Below are 22,972 nucleotides of genomic sequence, written 5' to 3'. Positions count from 1 at the left end.
AAGGTTTCTTTAGAAATAAAATTTTGACAAAATTTTCTATAGAAATAAAATCTTGATAAAATTATCTATAGACAAAAGAATTTGACAAAATTTTCTACAGAAAATAAATTTCGACAAAATTTCCTATAGAAATAAAATTTTGACCAAATTTTTTATAGAAATAAAAATTTTGACAAAATTTTCTATAGAAATAAAACTTCGACAAAATTTTCTATAGAAATAAAATTTTGACAAAATTTTCAATGGAAATAAAATTTTGAGAACATTTTCTATAGAAATAAAATTTTGACAAAGGTTTCTATAGAAATAAAATTTTGAGAACATTTTCTATAGAAATAAAATTTTGACAAAGTTTTCTATAGAAATAAAATTTTGACAAAGTTTTCTATAGAATTAAATTTTTGAGAAAAATTTTTATAGAAATAAAATTTCAACAAAATTTTCTATGGAAATAAAATTTTGACAAAGTTTTCTTTAGAAATAAAATTTTGACCAAATTTTTTATAGAAATAAAAATGTTGACAAAATTTTCTATAGAAATAAAAATTCGACAAAATTTTCTATAGAAATAAAATTTTGACAAAATTTTCAATGGAAATAAAATTTTGAGAACATTTTCTATAGAAATAAAATTTTGACAAAGTTTTCTATAGAAATAAATTTTTGAGAAAAATTTTTATAGAAATAAAATTTCAACAAAATTTTCTATGGAAATAAAATTTTGACAAAGTTTTCTTTAGAAATAAAATTTTGACAAAATTTTCTATAGAAATAAAATCTTGATAAAATTTTCTATAGAAAAAAGAATTTGACAAAATTTTCTACAGAAAATAAATTTCGACAAAATTTCCTATAGAAATAAAATTTTGACCAAATTTTTTATAGAAATAAAAATTTTCTATAGAAATAAAAATTCGACAAAATTTTCTATAGAAATAAAATTTTGACAAAATTTTCAATGGAAATAAAATATTGAGAACATTTTCTATAGAAATAAAATTTTGACAAAGGTTTCTATAGAAATAAAATTTTGAGAACATTTTCTATAGAAATAAAATTTTGACAAAGTTTTCTATAGAAATAAAACTTTAACAAAATTTTCTATGGAAATAAAATTTTGTCAAAGTTTTCTTTAGAAATAAAATTTTGACAAAATTTTCTATAGAAATAAAATCTTGATAAATAAAATAATAGAATAAAAAATAATAGAAATAAAATTTTGACAAAATTTTCAAACTTAATTTTTTAATTTTTTCTTAATTTTGACAAAGCTTTCTATAGAAATAAAATTTTGTGAAAATATTCTATAGAAATAAATTTTTGAGAAAAATTTTTATAGAAATAAAACTTTAACAAAATTTTCTATGGAAATAAAATTTTGACAAAGTTTTCTTTAGAAATAAAATTTTGACAAAATTTTGTATCAAACTTAATTTTAATAAATTTTTTATAGAATTTAATTTTGACAAAATTTTTTATAGAATTTAATTTTGACCAAATTTTCTATACAAATAAAATTTTGACTAAATTTTCTATACAAATAAAATTTTGACTAAATTTTCTATAGAAGTAAAAATTTTCTATAGAAATAAAATTTTGACAAAATTTTCAATGCAAATAAAATTTTGAGAACATTTTCTATAGAAATAAAATTTTGACTTAATTTTAATAAATTTTTTATAGAATTTAATTTTGACAAAATTTTCTATACAAATTAAATTTTGACTAAATTTTCTATAGAAGTAAAAACTCGACAAAATTTTCTATAGATATAAAATTTTGACAAAGTTTTCTACAGAAATAAAATTTTGTGAAAATATTCTATAGAAATAAATTTTTGAGAAAATTTTTTATGGAAATAAAACTTTAACAAAATTTTCTATGGAAATAAAATTTTGACAAAGTTTTCTTTAGAAATAAAACTTTAACAAAATTTTCTATGGAAATAAAATCTAGACAAAATTTTCTATAGGAATAAGAATTTGAAAAAATTGTCTATAGAAATAAAATTTTGACAAAATTGTCTATAGAAATAAAATTTTGACAAAATTTTCTAAAGAAATAAAATTTTGACAAAATTTTCAATGGGAATAATATTTTGAGAACATTTTCTATAGAAATAAAATTTTGACAAAGTTTTCTTTAGAAATAAAATTTTGTGAACATATTCTATACAAATAAATTTTTGAAAAAAAAAAATTTATAGAAATAAAACTTTAACAAAAATTTTCTATAGAAATAAAATTTTTGACAAAATTTTCTATAGAAATAAAATTTTGACAACATTTTCTAAAGAAATAAAATTTTGACAAAATTTTCAATGGGAATAATATTTTGAGAACATTTTCTATAGAAATAAAATTTTTACAAAGTTTTCTATAGAAATAAAATTTTGTGAACATTTCTATACAAATAAATTTTTGAAAAAAAATTTTATAGAAATAAAACTTTAACAAAATTTTCTATAAAAATTTTTTTTTGAAATAAAATGTCGACAAAATTTTTTATCAAACTTAATTTTAACACATTTTTTTATAGAATTTAATTTTGAGAAAATTTTTTATAGAATTTAATTTTGACAAAATTCTTTATACAAATAAAATTTGGCAAAATTTTCTATAGAAATAAAATTTTGACAAAAGTTTCTATAGAAATAAAATTTTGACAAAATTCTCTATAGAAATGTTGATGGAATTTTATATCGATGTAAAATTTTGACAAAATTTTCTATAGAAATAAAATTTTGACAATCGTAAGGATTTCTGTAGCCTATTCTCTAATCGTTTTTTTAACACTTTTATTGTATTTAAGTTAAACCCCATGTCATCTCTCACCGTTTATAATAACAAAAAATAAAACAATGAGTATAAAATACAATAATAGCGTTAAAACTACGTCATAGTTAACTGCTATTTATTTTATGCATACAAAAAAATCAATCAGATACCATGTTACGTATGCCTTAATATTATTTGTCAGTATTTTGTTATCGAATGAAGAACTATTATGAAATATTTTATTTATTTAATTTGCATACATTAATTTGTTGTATATATTGACCGCCGTCTATCCACTCGTCTACCCTCCAACGAAACTGAACTCTACCTGTCATCATGATGCGGTTTATCACCTAGCTCTCTATGGATAGGCCCCCATCATCGTTCTAAATAAATGTAAAATTTTTTTCTTTATTTATTTTAGCAATTCATGGTGGTGCTCATGCTTTGGGGCTTGATATAGTTGTGAGTATAAGCTATGGTTTGTGATAGCCAATTTGCTGAAATTGATAAGCATATAACGTTCTTAGCATTCCGCTTCTTTGTCTATCTTCATGTTTGGGTCCAAGAAAGAGGTGCGTTTTACATTAAGGTGGTTCACTTTTGTCAATTCAATTTTGTCAAAATTTTATTTCTATAGAAAATTTTTTGAAAATTGTATTTTATAGAATTTTTTCTTAAAATTTTATTTCTATACAAAATTTTCTCAAAATTTTATTTCTATAGAAAATTTTTTGAAAATTGTATATTATAGAATTTTTTCTTAAAATTTTATTTCTATAGAAAATTTTCTCAAAATTTTATTTCTATAGAAAATTTTGTCACAATTTTATTTCTATAGGAAATTTTTGCAAAATTTTATTTCTGTAGAAATTTTTTATAAAATTTATTTCTGTAGAAAATTTTGTCAAAATTTTGTTTCTATGAAACTTTTGTAGCAATTTTATTTCTATAGAAAATTTTCTCAAAATTTTATTTCTATAAAATTTATTTATTTATTTATTTAATCAACCAACGTCCTTCTGGACAACATGTTGATAGAATTCAATATATAGAGCTCTAGTATTCCAAATAAAAACTTAACCTTATATTAAAAAAAAAAAAAACTAAAAAAAAACCTTAAAATTAAAATTCTAACGCACAACTTTTATAAATAATAAACAAGAAATTAAAACATATGTAGTTTGAAATTTTTTCAAAATTTTTAATTCTGCAGGAAATTTGGTCAAAATTTTATTTCTATAGAAAATTTTGTCAAAATTTTGTTTCTATAGAAAATTTTTGTGAAAATTTTATTTCTATAGATTTTTTTTTCAAAATTTTAATTGTACAGGAAATTTGGTCAACATTTTAAATCTATACAAAATTTTTTTAAAATTTTATTTCAATTTCAATTTAAATTTCTATTTCGTAATTTCTATAATTTTTTATATCCTGCGCCACACTGTGGAACAGGGTATTATAAGTTAGTGCATATGTTTGTAACAACCAGAAGGAGACGAGATAGACACATGGTGTCTTTGGCAATAATGCTCAGGGTGGGTCCCTGAGTCGATATAAGGTTAGGTTAGGTTAGGTTATGTGGCAGCCCGATGTATCAAGCTCACTTAGACTATTCAGTCCATTGTGATACCACAGTGGTGAACTTCTCTCTTATCACTGAGTGCTGCCCGATTCCATGTTAAGCTCAATGACAAGGGACCTCCTTTTTATAGCCGAGTCCGAACGGCGTTCCACATTCCAGTGAAACCACTTAGAGAAGCTTTGAAACCCTCAGAAATGTCACCAGCATTACTGAGGTGGGATAGTCCACCGCTGAAAAACTATTTGGTGTTCGGTCGTAGCAGGAATCGAACCCACGACCTTGTGTATGCAAGGCGGGCATGCTAACCATTGCACCACGGTGGCTATATGAGTCGATATAATCATGTCCGTCTGTCCGTCCGTCCGTCCGTCTGTCTGTGAACACATTTTTTTGATCAAAGTCTAGGTCGCAATTTAAGTCCAATCGCCTTCAAATTTGGCACATGTTCCTAATTTGGGTCAGAATGGAACCCTATTGATTTTGGAAGAAATCGGTTCAGATTTAGTTATAGCTCCCATATATATCTTTCGCCCGATATGCACTAATATGGACCCAGCAGCCAGAGTTTTATACCGAGTTGCTTGAAATTTTGTACAAACATAACACTTAGTGTGCAAAATTTGATTGAAATCGGTTCAGATTTAGATATAGCTCCCATATATATCTTTCGCCCGATATGGACTTATATGGCCCCAGAAGCCAGATTTTTGGCCGAATTTGGTTGAAATTTTGCACTAGGAGTACAATTAGTAGTATAGTCAAGTGTGCAAACTTTGATTGAAATCGGTTCAGATTTAGATATAGCTCCCATATATATCTTTCGCCCGATATGGACTAATATGGTCCTAAAAGCCAGAGTTTTGGCCCAATTTGGTTGAAATTTTGCACAGGGAGTAGATTTAGCATTGTAGCTATGCGTGCCAAATTTGGTTGAAATCGATTCAGATTTAGATATAGCTCCCATATATATCTTTCGCCCGATATGCGCTTATATGGACCCAGAACCCAACGTTTTATCCCGATTAGCTTGAAATTTTGCACAAGGAGTACAATTGGTAGTATAGTCATGTGTGCCAAATTTGATTGAAATCGGTTCAGATTTAGATATATCTTCCATATATATTTTTCGCCCGATATGGACTTATATGGAACCAGAAGCCAGAGTTTTGGCCCAATTTGGTTGAAATTTTGCACTAGGAGTACAATTAGTAATATAGTCATGTGTGCCAAATTTGATTGAAATCGGTTCAGATTTAGATATAGCTCCCATATATATATTTGTCTGATTTCGACAAAAATGGTCAAAATACCAACATTTTCCTTGTTAAATCGCCACTGCTTAGTCGAAAAGTTGTAAAAATGACTCTAATTTTCCTAAACTTCTAATACATATATATCAAGCGATAAATCATAAATAAACTTTTGCGAAGTTTCCTTAAAATTGCTTCAGATTTAAAAGTTTTTTACTAAAATTGTGTTCCACCCTAGTGCATTAGCCAACTTAAATTTTGAGTCTATAGATTTTGTAAAAGCCTATCAAATTCTGTCCAAATCGAGTGATATTTAAATGTATGTATGTGGGACAAACCTTTATATATAGCACCCAACACATTTGACGGATGTGATATGGTATCGAAAATTTAGATCTACAAAGTGGTGCAGGGTATAATATAGTCGGCCCCGCTCGACTTTAGACTTTCCTTACTTGTTTTGTATTGGATTACCCACCTTAATAAACTTTTATCCCAGTTTATAATTTAATAAGAATATAACGTAAGCATATTAAGGAATGAAAAGCATATACTTATACTCTCTCGCATACACACATAGACATACATAATTATTATGGACGAAAATACCAAACAGCACATTTGTATGTGTGAAATCGTTGTGAATAATGAAGTTTTGATATAAAAATAATCACAATCAGAATATTTTCTCGTATTCTTGTTAGTGGGGCTATTCTACTGGCTATTCTATATATCGTTTAATGTTTAGTCAGTCAATGCTCGTTGAACGGTGGACGGACGTGTGTGCGAAAACTTAACGGACAAAGTGATTTTGAAAAAACTGTTTAGATTGTTAAAATCACAATGTTTGGCGAAATTTATTAAAATAATTTATTCTATAGAAACAAACAAAAAAATATAACAAAAATCCGAATTAGTAGCAACAAAATAGTGTAATTTGTTCTAAAAATAAAAAAAAACGAAAAAAAAATTGTTAACAACAAATTAGTGTAAAATAATAAATTGTAAAAATAAATATTTGTTTATGGGAAATATTAAATATATAGAAATTGTGTTTAATATATATACATTAAAATATAACAATAACAAATAAAAGGAGGTTTTACGAAAATCTTAAAATAAATTTGGAAAATTAATTTTAAATATTTGGTTTGTTATAAATATCAGGATTAACGAAACCCCTAACATAAATTGAAAAATTAATTTTAAATATTTGGTCATCCTGTATTAAAAAAGGTAAACGACAAAATCAAGTAAAAATGATCGCATATTAAATACTCTTTATACAAGAAATAGCATACAACAAAATTTCCCAAAGAAAATAGCTTCCAATGTTATTACTTATAGTTATTACTTATTACTTATAGAAAAGTGCACAGAGAATATATAATCAAATTTGTTAAATTTTAAATCTAAATTGATTTTGAAAATATTGCAATTTAAGAACATAACTGATTCAAAAAATTAAAAAAAAAAATTCACACAAATTAATTGAATAATTTTGACTTGCGCTAATTAATTTTTTAAGTTACGTTGCATACTGGTTCCAAATATTTTTTTTTTGGAAATAATACTGCTTTTTTGGCTCAGAAGGTCAAAAAATTTTTTGGGTGCAAAATAAAAGTTGTAAACTTCACAATTTGAATTTTAAACAAGTAAGGAAAGTCTAAAGTCGGGCGGTGCCGACTATATTATACCCTGCACCACTTTGTAGATCTAAATTTTCGATACCATATCACATCCGTCAAATGTGTTGGGGGCTATATATAAAGGTTTGTCCCAAATACATACATTTAAATATCACTCGATCTGGAAGAATTTGATAGACTTCTACAAAATCTGTAGACTCAAAATTTAAGTCGGCTAATGCACTAGGGTGGAACACAATGTTAGTAAAAAAAATATGGGAAACGTTTAAATCTGAAGCAATTTTAAGGAAACTTCGCAAACGTTTATTTATGATTTATCGCTCGATATATATGTATTAGAAGTTTAGGAAAATTAGAGTCATTTTTACAACTTTTCGACTAAGCAGTGGCGATTTTACAAGGAAAATGGTGGTATTTTGACCATTTTTGTCGAAATCAGAAAAACATATATATGGGAGCTATATCTAAATTTGAACCGATTTCAACCAAATTTGGCACGCATAGCTACAATGCTAATTGGAGCAAAAAATTGGCCTCTGTGGTCATATGAGTGTAAATCGGCCGAAAGCTTTATATTGGTGCTATATCTAAATCTGAACCGATTTCAACCAAATTTTGCACGCATAGCTACAATGCTAATTTTACTCCCTGTGCAAAATTTCAACTAAATCGGAGCAAAAAATTGGCCTCTGTGGACATATGAGTGTAAATCGGGCGAATGCTATATATGGGAGATATATCTAAATCTGAACCGATTTCAACCAAATTTAGCACGCATAGCTACAATGCTAATTCTACTCCTTGTGCAAAATTTCAACTAAATCGGACCAAAAAATTGGCCTCTGTGGTCATATGAGTGTAAATCGGCCGAAAGCTATATATTGGTGCTATATCTAAATCTGAACCGATTTCAACCAAATTTTGCACGCATAGCTACAATGCTAATTTTACTCCCTGTGCAAAATTTCAACTAAATCGGAGCAAAAAATTGGCCTCTATGGTCATATGAGTGTAAATCGGGCGAAAGCTATATATGGGAGCTATATCTAAATCTGAATCGATTTCAACCAAATTTGGCACGCATAGCAACAATGCTAATTCTACTCCCTGTGCAAAATTTCAACCAAATTGGGGTAAAACTCTGGCTTCTGGGACCGTATTAGTCCATATCGGGCGAAAGATATATATGGGAGCTATATCTAAATCTGAACCGATTTCAATAAAATTTGGCACACTTGACTATAGTACTAATTGTTCTTCTTGTCCAAAATTTTAAGTAAATTAGGGTAAAACTTTAGCTTCTGGGACCATATAAGTCCATATCGGGCGAAATATATATATGGGAGCTATATCTAAATCTGAACCGATTTCTTCCAAAATCAATAGGGATCTATTCTGAGCCAAAACACATACTTGTGCCAAATTTGAAGTCGATTGGACTAAAACTGCGACCTAGACTTTGATTACAAAAATGTGTTCACGGACAGACGGACATCGCTATATCGACTCATGAGCCCACCCTGAGCATTTTTGCCAAAGACACCATGTGTCTATCTCGTCTCCTTCTGGGTGTTGCAAACATATGCACTAACTTATAATACCCTGTTCCACAGTGTGGAGCAGGGTATAAAAACCAAATCGAAAAAGTTGCCTACATTCTTTCTGCCGTAACAAATTTTTCAAGACTTCACCCAATTTTTTACTTCTTTATTAGAAAACACCAAATAGGGATACATTCCAAGCTTTATATTGACCATTTTGGTTAAGTATATGATTTCTTCCTATCCAATCCAAAATCGATAATTTTTCAAATAAAAATTGTTTAATTTTAAAAACTTCTCATATGACAATGTACCGAGTGCTAATTTGATCTAATTTCCAAAAAACCTCATGTGTTCACTATTCGACTACAAAAGGTTTCAATCTCCTACAAGTAAACAGCTGAGAAATATGTAAATTACAAACAAGTATATACGGCCGTAAGTTCGGCCAGGCCGAAGCTTATGTACCCTCCATCATGGATTGCGTAGAAACTTCATCTAAACACTGCCATCCACAATCGAATTACTTAAGTTGCGGTAACGCTTGCCGTTGGCAAGTCATCTTAAAACTTCTTAACATCATCTTCTAAATTGTAAGTTAGTCCATGCTGGATATATAGTAGACAAAAAAAAGGTCGATTAAATACGTATATATTCAGTTCTTGACCGGTATATATAGGGAAGAAATAATAACGAACCGATATGAACTTTTGTGCGGTAATTATAGAGCCAGAATTGAAATATCGGGGTCGCTATATATGGGGGCTATATACAATTATGAACACGAGACTACCAAAAATGGCACATTTTATATTGTTTGGTAGAATGGTAGAATTCTTGATGTTTTGGAAGATTTTGCAAAATATTCCTCTCCAACTATGAAATGCTTCATAAATGTTCTATAGAAATAACATTTTTCTACAGAAATAACATTCTGACAAATTTTTGTATAGAAATTATATTTTGACAAGATTTCCTATAGAAATAAATTTTTGACAAAATTTTGTATAGAAATTATATTTTGACAAAATTTTCTATGGAAATATACAATTTTGAAAAACTTTTCTATGGCAATAAAATTTTGGTAGATTATTTTTGGCTCGAGTGGCAATCGTGATTTTTCTGTGATTGATGATCGGTTTATTTGGGGGCTATATATAATATAGATATTTACGGACCAATTTTGGCATGGTTGTTATCGGCCATACACTAGCGAGATGTACCAAATTTCAACCGGATCGGATGAATTTTGTTCCTTCAAGAGGTTACGGAGATAAAATCTGGGGATCGGTTTATATGGGGGCTATATATAATTATGAACCGATGTGGACCAATTTTTGCATGGTTGTTAGAGACCATATACTAACACCACGTACTAAGTTTCGACCGGATCGGATGAATTTTGCTCCTCCAAGAGGCTCCGGAGATCAAGTCTGGGGATCAGTTTATATAAGGGCTATATATAATTATGGACCGATATGGACCGATTCTTGAATGGTTGTTAGAGACTATAAACCAACATCATGTTCCAAATTTCAACCGGATCAGATGAAATTTGCTTCTCATAGAGGCTCTGCAAGACAAATCTGGGGATCGGTTTATATGGGGGCTATATATTTATGAACCGATGTGGATCGATTTTTGCATGGTTGTTAGAGACTACAAACCAACATCATGTTCCAAATTTCAGCTGTATTGGATGAAAATTGTTTCTCTTAGAGGCTCCGCCAGCCAAATCTGGGGATCGGTTTATATGGGGGCTATATATAATTATGAATCGATGTTGACCAATTTTTGCATGGACCATATATCAACATCATGTACCAAATTTCAGCCGAATAAGATGAAGTTTCCTTCTCTTTGAGGCTCCGTAAGCCAAATGTGGGGATCGGTTTATATGGGGGCTATATATAATTATGAACCGATTTGGTTGTTAGAGACAATATAACATATCAACACCATGTACCAAATTTCAACAAGATCGGATGAAATATGCGTATCTTAGAGGCTCCGCAAGCCAAATCAACCGGATCGGATGAATTTTACTCCTTTAAGAGGCTCCGGAGATCAAATCTGGGGGCCCGTTTATATGGGGGCTATACGTAAAAGCAGACCGACCCATTTGCAATACCATCCGACCTACATCAATAACAACTACTTGTGCCAAGTTTCAAGTCGATAGCTTATTTCGTTCGGAAGTTATCGTGTTTTCAACAGACGGACGGACGGACATGCTCAGATCGACTCAGAATTTCACCACGACCCAGAATATATATACTTTATGGGGTCTTAGAGCAATATTTCGATGTGTTACAAACGGAATGACAAAGTTAATATACCCCCATCCTATGGTGGAGGGTATAAAAATTACATTTTTTAATATAATAGGTTGATAAGTCCCCGGTCTGACACATAGATGGTGTCGCTAGTATTAAATGCATATTATTTTTATATAGTACCAACCTTCAAATGATTCGTGTCAAAATTTGACGTCTGTAAGTCAATTAGTTTGTGGGATAGAGCGTCTTTTGTGAAGCAACTTTTGTTATTGTGAAAAAAATGGAAAAAAGGAATTTCGTGTTTTGAAAAAAATACTGTTTTCTAAAGGGAAGCAAAAACTTGATAATGAGTTTCCGGACTCTGCTCCAGGGAAATGCAAAATTCAAGCGTGGTGAAATGAGCACGGAGGACGTTGAACGCAGTGGACGCCCGAAAGAGATGGTTACCGACGAAAACATCAAAAAAATCCTCAAAATGATTTTGAATGACCGTAAAATGAAGTTGATCGAGATAGCAGAGGCCTTAAAGATATCAAAGGAACGTGTTGGTCATATCATTCATCAATATTTGGATATGCGGAAGCTCTGTGCAAAATGGGTGCCGCGCGAACTCACATTTGACCAAAAACAACAACGTGTTGATGATTCTGAGCGGTGTTTGCAGCTGTTAACTCGTAATACACCCGAGTTTTTCCGTCGATATGTGACAATGGATGAAACATGGCTTCATCACTACACTCCTGAGTCCAATCGACAGTCGGCTGAGTGGACAGCGACCGGTGAACCGTCTCCGAAGCGTGGAAAGACTCAAAAGTCCGCTGGCAAAGTAATGGCCTCTGGTTTTTGGGATGCACATGGAATAATTTTTATCGATTATCTTGAGAAGGGAAAAAACCATCAACAGTGACTATTATATGGCGTTATTGGAGCGTTTGAAGGTGGAAATCGCGGCAAAACGGCCCCATATGAAGAAGAAACCAGTAAGGAAAGTCTAAAGTCGGGCGGGGCCGACTATATTATACCCTGCACCACTTTGTAGATCTAAATTTTCGATACCATATCACATCCGTCAAATGTGTTGGGGGCTATATATAAAGGTTTGTCCCAAATACATACATTTAAATATCACTCGATCTGGAAGAATTTGATAGACTTCTACAAAATCTATAGACTCAAAATTTAAGTCGGATAATGCACTAGGGTGGAACACAATATTAGTAAAAAACAAGTAAGGAAAGTCTAAAGTCGGGCTGGGCCGACTATATTATACCCTGCACCACTTTGTAGATCTCAATTTTCGATACCATATAACATCCGTCAAATGTGTTGGGTGCTATATATAAAGGTTTGTCCCAAATACATACATTTAAATATCACTCGATTTGGACAGAATTTGATAGACTTTTACAAGATCTATAGATTCAAAAAAATTTAAGTTGCCCAATGCACTAGGATGGAACACAATTTTAGTAAAAAACCAGTAAGGAAAGTCTAAAGTCGGGCGGGGCCGACTATATTATACCCTGCACCACTTTGTAGATCTCAATTTTCGATACCATATCACATACGTCAAATGTGTTGGGGGCTATATATAAAGGTTTGTCCCAAATACATACATTTAAATATCACTCGATCTGGAAGAATTTGATAGACTTCTACAAAATCTATAGACTCAAAATTTAAGTCGGCTAATGCACTAGGATGGAACACAATGTTAGTAAAAAAAAAAATATGGGAAACGTTTAAATCTGAAGCAATTTTAAGGAAACTTCGAAAAAGTTTATTTATGATTTATCGCTCGATATATATGTATTAGAAGTTTAGGAAAATTAGAGTCATTTTTACAACTTTTCGACTAAGCAGTGGCGATTTTACAAGGAAAATGTTGGTATTTTGACCATTTTTGACGAAATCAGAAAAACATATATATGGGAGCTATATCTAAATCTGAACCGATTTCAAGCAAATTTGGCACGCATAGTTACAACGCTAATTCTACTCTCTATGCAAAATTTCAACTAAATCGGAGCAAAAAATTGGCCTCTGTGGGCAAATGAGTCTAAATCGGGTGAAAGCTATATATGGGAGCTATATCGAAATCTGAACCGATTTTGCTGATATTTTGCAAGTTTTTCGAGACTCATAAAATATTCGGATGTACGGAATTTGAGGAAGATCGGTTGATATACACGCCAATTATGACCAGATCGGTGAAAAATATATATGGCAGCTATATCCAAATCTGAACCGATTTTTTCCAAAATCAATAGGGATCGTCTTTGAGCCGAAACAGGACCCTATACCAAATTTTAGGACAATCGGACTAAAACTGCGAGCTGTACTTTGCACACAAAAATACATCAACATACAGACAGACAGACATACAGACGGACAGACAGACGGACAGACAGACGGACATCACTAAATCGACTCAGAATTTAATTCTAAGCCAATCCGTATACTAAAAGGTTGGTCTATGATTACTCCTTCTTGGCGTTACATACAAATGCACAAACTTATTATACCCTGTACCACAGTAGTGGTGAAGGGTATAAATATGGGAAACGTTTAAATCTGAAGCAATTTTAAGGAAACTTCGAAAAAGTTTATTTATGATTTATCGCTCGATATATATGTATTAGAAGTTTAAGAAAATTAGAGTCATTTTTACAACTTTTCGGCTAAGCAGTAGCGATTTTATAAGGAAAATGTTGGTATTTTGACCATTTTTGTCGAAATCAGAAAATCATATATATGGGAGCTATATCAAAATCTGAACCGATTTCAACCAAATTTGGCACGCATAGCTACAATGCTAATTCTACTCTCTATGCAAAATTTCAACTAAATCGGAGTTAAAAATTGGCCTCTGTGGTCATATGAGTGTAAATCGGGCGAAAGCTTTATATGGGAGATATATCCAAATCTGAACCGATTTCAAGCAAATTTGGCACGCATAGTTACAACGCTAATTCTACTCTCTATGCAAAATTTCAACTAAATCGGAGCAAAAAATTGGCCTCTGTGAGCAAATGAGTGGAAATCGGGCGAAAGTTCTATATGGGAGCTATATCGAAATCTGAACCGATTTTGCTGATATTTTGCAAGTTTTTCGAGACTCATAAAATATTCGGATGTACGGAATTTGAGGAAGATCGGTTGATATACACGCCAATTATGACCAGATCGGTGAAAAATATATATGGCAGCTATATCCAAATCTGAACCGATTTTTTCCAAAATCAATAGGGATCGTCTTTGAGCCGAAACAGGACCCTATACCAAATTTTAGGACAATCGGACTAAAACTGCGAGCTGTACTTTGCACACAAAAATACATCAACAGACAGACAGACAGACAGACGGACAGACAGACGGACAGATAGACGGACATCGCTAAATCGACTCAGAATTTAATTCTAAGCCAATCCGTATACTAAAAGGTTGGTCTATGATTACTCCTTCTTGGCGTTACATACAAATGCACAAACTTATTATACCCTGTACCACAGTAGTGGTGAAGGGTATAAAAAGTGTTGTTCCACCAAGACAACGCACCGTGCCACAAGTCATTGAGAACGATGGCAAAAATTCATGAATTGGGCTTCGAATTGCTTCCCCACCCACCGTATTCTCCAGATCTGGCCCCCGGCGACTTTTTCTTGTTCTCAGACCTCAAAAGGATGCTCGCAGGGAAAAAATTTGGCTGCAATGAAGAGGTGATCGCCGAAACTGAGGCCTATTTTGAGGCAAAACCGAAGGAGTACTACCAAAATGGTATCAAAAAATTGGAAGGTCGTTATAATCGTTGTATCGCTCTTGCAGGGAACTATGTTGTATAATAAAAACGAATTTTGACAAAAAAATGTGTTTTTCTTTTTTAGACCGGGGACTTATCAGCCAACCTGTTATGTCCCAACATTAAAGACACATTAAAACCTAGGATTCATCTCATGACCACGGTTGCCACTTGTGCCAACACAAATATAACAAAATTTGAAGAAAATTTGGTCAAAATTTTTATTTTTATAAAAAATTTTGTCAAAATTTTTATTTTTATAAAAAAATTTGCAAAAAATTTTATTTCTATAGAAAATGTTGTCAAAATTTTAATTTCTATAGAAAATTTTGTTCAAATTTTATTTCTATAGGAAATTTTGTCAAAATTTTATTTCTATAGAAAATTTTGTCAAAATTTTTTATTTCTATAGGAAATTTTGTCAAAATTTTATTTTTATAGAAAATTTTGTCAAAATTTTATTTCTATAGAAAATTTTGTCAAAATTTTTTATTTCTATAGGAAATTTTGTCAAAATTTTATTTCTATAGGAAATTTTGTCAAAATTTTTTATTTCTATAGAAAATTTTGTCAAAATTTTATTTCTATAGAAAATTTTGTCAAAATTTTTTATTTCTATAGAAAATTTGGTCAAAATTTTTATTTTTATAAAAAATTTTGTCAAAATTTTTATTTGTATAAAAAATTTTGTCAAAATTTATTTTTATTTTATGTTGTCAACATTTTATTTCTGTAGAAAATGTTGTCAAAATTTTTATTTTTATAAAAAAATTTGCCAAATTTTTTATTTCTATAGAAAACTTTGTCAAAATTTTAATTTCTATAGAAAATTTTGTTAAAATTTTATTTCTATAGAATGCTGATAAGGAATGTGGTAATTTCGAAACGTGCGTCTATCCAACCATCTTGCAGTCTATAGGGCTTTGCCCAAATAAATTTGACAAACATTCTTACCCTCTATTGGTTAAGCTACTCTTGTAGTTTAGTCAATGCAATGGTTTTTAAGCTGAGATCAAAACATCAAATATGATTGAAGTACAAACAAACAACAACAAAATAAAGCAAATTTTATTTCTATAGAAACATTTTTCAAAATTTTTATATCTATAGAAAATTTTTGCAAAATTGTATTTCTATAGTAGATTTTGTCAATATTTTATTTCTATATAAAATGTTGTCAAAAATTTTCTATATAAAAAACGACTAATGTTTATGTTATCACTAGCCCATTTCAGCAATTATCAATCATGCACCTGTGGAAATTTCCAGTAGTTCTTCTCCTACACACTGTGTTCTACAATATCCGTACACAAGCTCAGTATACAGCTTTAGACAGCAATTTCGGCAGTTTCCTAAGTTCCTTTCGACTTTTATTTCTGGATGTTATGGGACGATCTGGAGATGATCCCAACAATTTGGCATATCATCAACGCAGAGGGGTATGGAATATTTTATTGTCAGCTATTTTACCTGCTAATATCTTAGACCTTCCCTTCTAGAAATCTCAAAGTTCAGAGAGACATTCAAGAATATTGAAAGATTTTTGTGATCTAAATGGTCCAGGTAAACGTAGCGTTGAACCTCCGACATCGGTACATCGTTTGCGGCCTGGAGATATTGATATTATAGCAGGAATGGGAGATTCCTTGACCGCTGGTAATGGTATATTTGCCAACAATTTGTTACATGTCATCCAAGAGAATAGGGGTGTCGTTTGGTCCATTGGGGGCCAAGGTAACTGGCGTCAATATGTGACCTTACCCAATCTCTTAAAGGAATACAATCCGAATCTTTATGGCTATTCTTTGAAAGATGGCTTGGGACGGGAAAAATCCTCAAGGTAAGTGTATCTGTGGAGTGGAAAAAAAATTGAATGTTTTATAGATTTTCACAAAAAAAATTCAAAAATTTAGATTTAATGTTGCCGAATTGGGAGCCATGTCTCGAGATATGCCTTATATGGCTAAAATTTTGGTTAAGCGTATGACAAACGACCCCTTGGTTAATATGACCCATCATTGGAAATTTATAAGCCTCCTTATAGGCAATAATGATTTCTGTTCAGATGTCTGTTATTTGTCCGATCCAATGAAAGCCATTGATTATCACGAGGAAAATATGTTGAAAACCTATCGCTATATAAGGGATAATATACCCAGAGTTATGCTGAATGTAGTACCAGCTCCAAATCTCATATTATTGGCAAAACTTAAAGGTCTACCACCTCAATGTGCAATAACACTGCCATTCGAATGTCCCTGCATTGTTGGTAAGAGTCGCCAACAACAACAATATATGGAGAAATTTATGAAGAAATGGATAGCCAAAGATATTGAAATAGGGAATAGAGATGAATTCAATTCAGAGGTAAGGAAAACAAAAAAAAAATAAATAAAACAGAAAACATAAAACATAAAACAGATTCAGTATAACATAATAGCAAATTTTGTCAAAATTTTATTTCTATAGAACAATTTCTCAACATTTTATTTCTATATAACAATTTCTCAAAATTTTATTTCTATAGAAAATTTTGTCAAAATTTTATTTCTATAGAACAATTTCTCAAAATTTTATTTCTATAGAACAATTTCTCAAAATTTTATTTCTATAGAAAATTTTGTCAAAATTTTATTTCTATAGAAAATTTTGTCACAATTTTATTTCTATAGAAAATTTTGTCAAAACTTTATTTCTATAGAAAATTTTGTAAAAATTTTATTTCTATAGAAAATGTTGTCAACATTTTATTTCTATCGAAAATTTTGTCAAAACTTTATTTCTATAGAAAATTTTGTAAAAATTTTATTTCTATAGAAAATTTTGTGAAAATTTTATTTCTATAGAAAATTTTTCCAAAAAAGTTAATTTCTATAGAAAATTTTGTAAAAAATATTGTCTATAGAAAATTTTGTCACAATTTTATTTCTATAGGAAATTTTGTCAAAATTTTATTTCTATATAAAATTTTGGAAAATTTTATTTCTATAGATAATTTTGTCCAAATTTTATTTCTATACAAAGTTTTGTCTAAATTTTATTTCTATAGAAATTATTGTCAAAACTTTATTTCTATGGAAAATTTTCTCAAAGTTTTGTCAAAATTTTATTTCTATAGCAAATGTTGTCAAAATTTTATTTCTGTAGAAAATTTTGTCAAAATGTTATTTCTATAGAAACTATGTCAAAAATTTATTTCTAAAGAAAATTGTATTTTTTAGAAAATTTTTGCAAAATTTTATTTCTATGGAAAAAATTTGTTAAAATTTTATTTCTATAGAAAATTTTCTCAAAACTTTATTTTTATAGAAAATTTTGGCAAAATTTTATTTCTATAGAAATGTTTTCACAAAATTTTATTTTTATAGACAACTTTGTCTAAATTTTACACACACTTTTACTTCTATAAAAATGTTTAGAATATTTTCCCAAAATTTTATTTCTATAGAAAATTTTGTCAAAATTTTATTTCTTTAGAAAATTTTGTCAAAATTTTATTTCTATAGAAAATTATGGCAAAATTTTATTTCTATAGGAATTTTTTCACAAAATTTTATTTTTATAGACAATTTTGTCCAAATTTTATTTCTATAGAAAATTTTGTCAAAATTTTATTTCTATATAAAATTTTGTCAAAATTTTATTTCTATAGAAAATTTTGTCAAAATTTTATTTCTATAGAAATTATTGTCAAAACTTTATTACTATGGAAAATTTTCTCAAAGTTTTATTCCTACAGAAAATTTTGTAAACATTTTATTTCTATAGAAAATGTTGTCAAAATTTTATTCCTATAGAAAATTGTGTCAAAATTTTATTTCTGTAGAAAATTTTGTCAAGATGATATTTCTATAGAAAATTGTGTCAAAATTTTATTTCTAAAGAAAATTGTATTTTTTAGAAAATGTTTGCAAAATGTTTTTTCTATAGAAAAATTTGTTAAAATTTTATTTCTATAGAAATTTTTCTCAAAACTTTATTTTTATAGAAAATTTTGGCAAAATTTTATTTCTATAGAAATGTTTTCACAAAATTTTATTTCTATAGACAATTTTGTATAAATTTTACACACACTTTTTTTGACACAATTTTACTTCTATAAAAAATTTTTAGAATATTTTCCCAAAATTTTATTTCTATAGAAAATGTCAAAATTTTATTTCTATAGAAAATTTTGTCAAAATTTTATTTCTACAGAAAATTTTATCAAAATTTTATTTCTATAGAAAATTTTGTCCAAACAAAGTTTTGTCTAAATTTTATTTCTATAGAAATTATTGTCAAAACTTTATTTCTATGGAAAATTTTCTCAAAGTTTTATTCCTATAGAAAATGTTGTCAACATTTTATTTCTATCGAAAATTTTGTCAAAACTTTATTTCTATAGAAAATTGTGTCAAAATTTTATTTCTGTAGAAAATTTTGTCAAAATGTTATTTCTATAGAAAATTGTGTCAAAATTTTATTTCTAAAGAAAATTGTATTTTTCAGAAAATGTTTGCAAATTTTTTTTTTCTATGGAAAAATTTGTTAAAATTTTATTTCTATAGAACATTTTTTCAAAACTTTATTTTTATAGAAAATTTTGGCAAAATTTTATTTCTGTAGAAATGTTTTCACAAAATTTTATTTCTATAGACAATTTTGTCTAAATTTTACACACACTTTTACTTCTATAAAAATTTTTTGAATATTTTCCCAAAATTTTGTTTCTATAGAAAATTTTGTCAAAATTTTATTTCTATAGAAAATTTTGTCAACATTTTATTTCTATAGAAAATGAAGGGTATACAAATTGTAGTAATTAATTGAAAGTACAAATTTTGTGTTTTTTTGTCTCTTTACTTTAGACTTTCACCATAAATATCCAACATTTTACAAGGAATTTTGCCTTTCCTAAATTACCAAATGGAAACACTGATATTTCGTTTACATCTGAAGATTGCTTTCATGTCAGTCAAAAAGCACATGCAGCTTGTAAGTATCGTTTTTGGATAACATTAATAATTTAAAAATTAATTTAATCTAATTTTATTAATTTAATTTAATTATTGATGTTTTCTTATCGACAAATCTATTTTAAAAATTTCTATTTTCGATTTTAATCTATTCACAGGTTCGAATTCTTATTGGAATAATCTTTTCGAGAAGCCTAATGAAAAATCCTCATTCACCAAAGATATCTACACCAATTTTCGATGTCCAACTGAAGAGCATCCTTACATTATGACACGAGTCAATAGTCTGGACAACTTTCAAGTATAATTTTATTGTGTAGTCACTGCCATTTATAAGTATGATTATTTTAATGTTTATTTATACTAATTTTCAAAACTATTTCTCTACACTGTGATACATTTATTTATTTTGTAATGCTATTGATGAAAATAAAATAAATTAAAATGCTATTGATGAAAATAAATTATAACACTATTTTCTTTAATTCTCATTTGTTATTGTTTTATTTATGTTATGAGTGGAAAAGTTAGAATATTTTACCAAAATTGTGTTTCTATAGAAAATTTTGTCAAAATTTTATTTCTATAGAAAATTTTGTCAAAATTTTACTTCTATAGAAAATTTTTTCAAAATTTTATTTCTATCGAAAATTTATCAAAATTTTATTTCTATAGAAAATGTTGTCAAGATTTTATTTCTATAGAAAACTTTGTCAAGATTTTATTTCTATTTTTTCAAAATTTTATTTCTATAGAAAATTTGGTCAAAATTTTATTTTAGAAAATTTTGTCAAAATTTTATTTTTATCGAAAATTTTGTCAAAATTTTATTTCTATCGAAAATTTATCAAAATTTTATTTCTATAGAAAAATTTTGTCAAAATTTTATTTTAGAAAATTTTGTCAAAATTTTATTTTTATCGAAAATTTTGTCAAAATTTTATTTCTATCGAAAATTTATCAACATTTTATTTCTATAGAAAAATTTTGTCTAATTTTTATTTCTATAGAAAATTTTGTCAAAATTTTATTTCTATAGAAAATTTTGTCAACATTTTATTTCTATAGAAAACTTTGTCTAGATTTTATTTCTATTTTGTCAAATTTTTATTTCTATAGAAAATTTTGTCAATATTTTATTGCTATAGAAAATATTATCAAAATTTTATCTCTATAGAAAATTTTGTCAAAATTTTATTTCTATAGAAAATTTTGTAAAAATTTTATTTCTATAGAAAATTTTGTCAAAATTTTATTTCCATAGAAAATTTTGTCAAAATTTTATTTTAGAAAATTTTGTCAAAATTTTATTTCTATCGAAAATTTATCAAAATTTTATTGCTATAGAAAAATTTTGTCAAAATTTTATTTTTATCGAAAATTTTGTCAAAATTTTATTTCTATAGAAAATTTTGTCAAAATTTTATTTCTATAGAAAACTTTGTCAAGATTTTATTTCTATTTTGTCAAATTTTTATTTCTTTAGAAAATTTTGTCAAATTTTTATATCTATAGAAAATTTTGTCAAAATTTTATTTCTATAGAAAATTTTGTCAAAATTTTATTTCTATAGAAAACTTTGTCAAGATTTTATTTCTATTTCGTCAAATTTTTATTTCTATAGAAAATTTTGTCAAAATTTCATTTGTATAGAAAATTTTTTCAAAATTTTATTTCGTTATTGTTGTTTTTGATCGCAGCTTAAAGCCATGCATTGACTAAACTACAAGTGTAGCTTAACCAACAGAGGAAAAGTATGCTTGTCAAATTTATTTGGGCAAAGCCCTATAGACTGGAAGATGGTTGGATGTACAGCTGTTTCGGAATTACCACATTCCTCATCAGCATCCTCTACTTGCAGCAAAAGAAAATTTTGTCAAAATTTTATTTCTATAGAAAATTTTGTCAAAATTTTATTTCTATAAAAAATTTTGTCAAAATTTTATTTTAGAAAATTTTGTCAAAATTTTATTTTTATCGAAAATTTTTCAAAATTTTATTTCTATAGAAAATTTTGTCAAAATTTTATTTCTGTAGAAAATTTTGTGAAAATTTTATTTCTATAGAAAACTTTATCAAGATTTTATTTCTATTTTGTCAAATTTTTATTTCTATAGAAAATTTTGTCAAAATTTTATTTCTATAGAAAACTTTGTCAAGATTTTATTTCTATTTTGTCAAAATTGTATTTCTATAGAAAACTTTGTCAAGATTTTATTTATATTTTGTCAAATTTTTATTTCTATAGAAAATTTTTTCAAAATTTTATTTCTATAGAAAATTTTGTCAAAATTGTATTTCTATAGAAAATTTTGTCAAAATTTTATTTTAGAAAATTTTGTCAAAATTTTATTTTAGAAAATTTTGTCAAAATTTTATTTTAGAAAATTTTGTCAAAATTTTATTTTTATCGAAAATTTTGTCAAAATTTTATTTCTATAGAAAATTTTGTCAAAATTTTATTTCTATAGAAAATTTTGTCAAAATTTTATTTCTATAGAAATGTTGGTCAAAATTGTATTCCTATATTTTGCAAAATCTACCAAAAGATCAAGAATTCTGCCAATCTACCAAACAGTAGAAAATCTACCATTTTTGGTAGAATTCTACCAACTATGGCAACCATGTCCTAGATCCCATATTACATACTGATGGACTCAGAACCATCTCCCGATCTATCCTTGGCTGACTATCTGCCCTGTCTCCAATTTTTAATTGATTTATATGAAATTTGAAATATTCCAAGTATATTTTTTTTGTAGTCATACTTAACATAATTGTAATATACATCCCTGTAAGCAATTTCCTTCGTCAACTTACAATCATCGTTTTTCCAATCAATCGTAAATTGATGATTTTTACAGTAATTGATGCCATAGAAAAATAGCTATATAATATTCCACGTATAGGAATTTCAGTGAGAACAAGTACGAATATATAGTACTGATGAACATCACATAATCAATGTCATGATCATTGAATGAACGCCATCTCATAGACGAACTGATGTAGTACTTCAATGATTTATTTGAATTTAAACTTGTTGACGAGATGTGTCTCATCTCATCTATCAGATATTAATGTTAAATATGCTAATTGGTTTGTATTGGCATGCGATTGTAAAAACAAGTAAC

At 28.0% G+C, this 22,972-nt stretch overlaps 1 protein-coding gene across 1 annotated transcript; it reads left to right on the top strand.

Annotated features, from left to right (window-relative positions):
* Nucleotides 1-6,325: 6,325 nt before the first annotated feature.
* Nucleotides 6,326-20,302, top strand: LOC142236180 (phospholipase B1, membrane-associated). The gene is made up of 6 exons (XM_075307434.1): nt 6,326-6,848; nt 16,106-16,319; nt 16,380-16,720; nt 16,794-17,247; nt 19,731-19,857; nt 19,997-20,302. Exons 2-6 carry the CDS (start codon nt 16,128-16,130, stop codon nt 20,143-20,145), a joined length of 1,263 nt encoding a protein of 420 aa, XP_075163549.1. The 5' UTR covers nt 6,326-6,848; nt 16,106-16,127; the 3' UTR covers nt 20,146-20,302.
* Nucleotides 20,303-22,972: the final 2,670 nt, after the last annotated feature.

Source organism: Haematobia irritans, chromosome 4 (genome assembly GCF_050003625.1).
Source record: "Haematobia irritans isolate KBUSLIRL chromosome 4, ASM5000362v1, whole genome shotgun sequence".
Classification (NCBI taxonomy): Eukaryota; Metazoa; Arthropoda; class Insecta; order Diptera; family Muscidae; genus Haematobia; species Haematobia irritans.
Note: the sequence above shows the minus strand (reverse complement) of the source record. Positions and strands in the feature narration are given on the sequence as shown.

Coding starts and splice junctions, on each gene's coding strand:
- LOC142236180 (XM_075307434.1), top strand. CDS start 16,128: ATGCACCTGTGGAAATTTCCAGTAGTTCTTCTCCTACACACTGTGTTC. Junction 16,721..16,793: donor GGACGGGAAAAATCCTCAAG/GTAAGTGTATCT, acceptor TCAAAAATTTAG/ATTTAATGTTGCCGAATTGG. Junction 17,248..19,730: donor GAGATGAATTCAATTCAGAG/GTAAGGAAAACA, acceptor TCTTTACTTTAG/ACTTTCACCATAAATATCCA.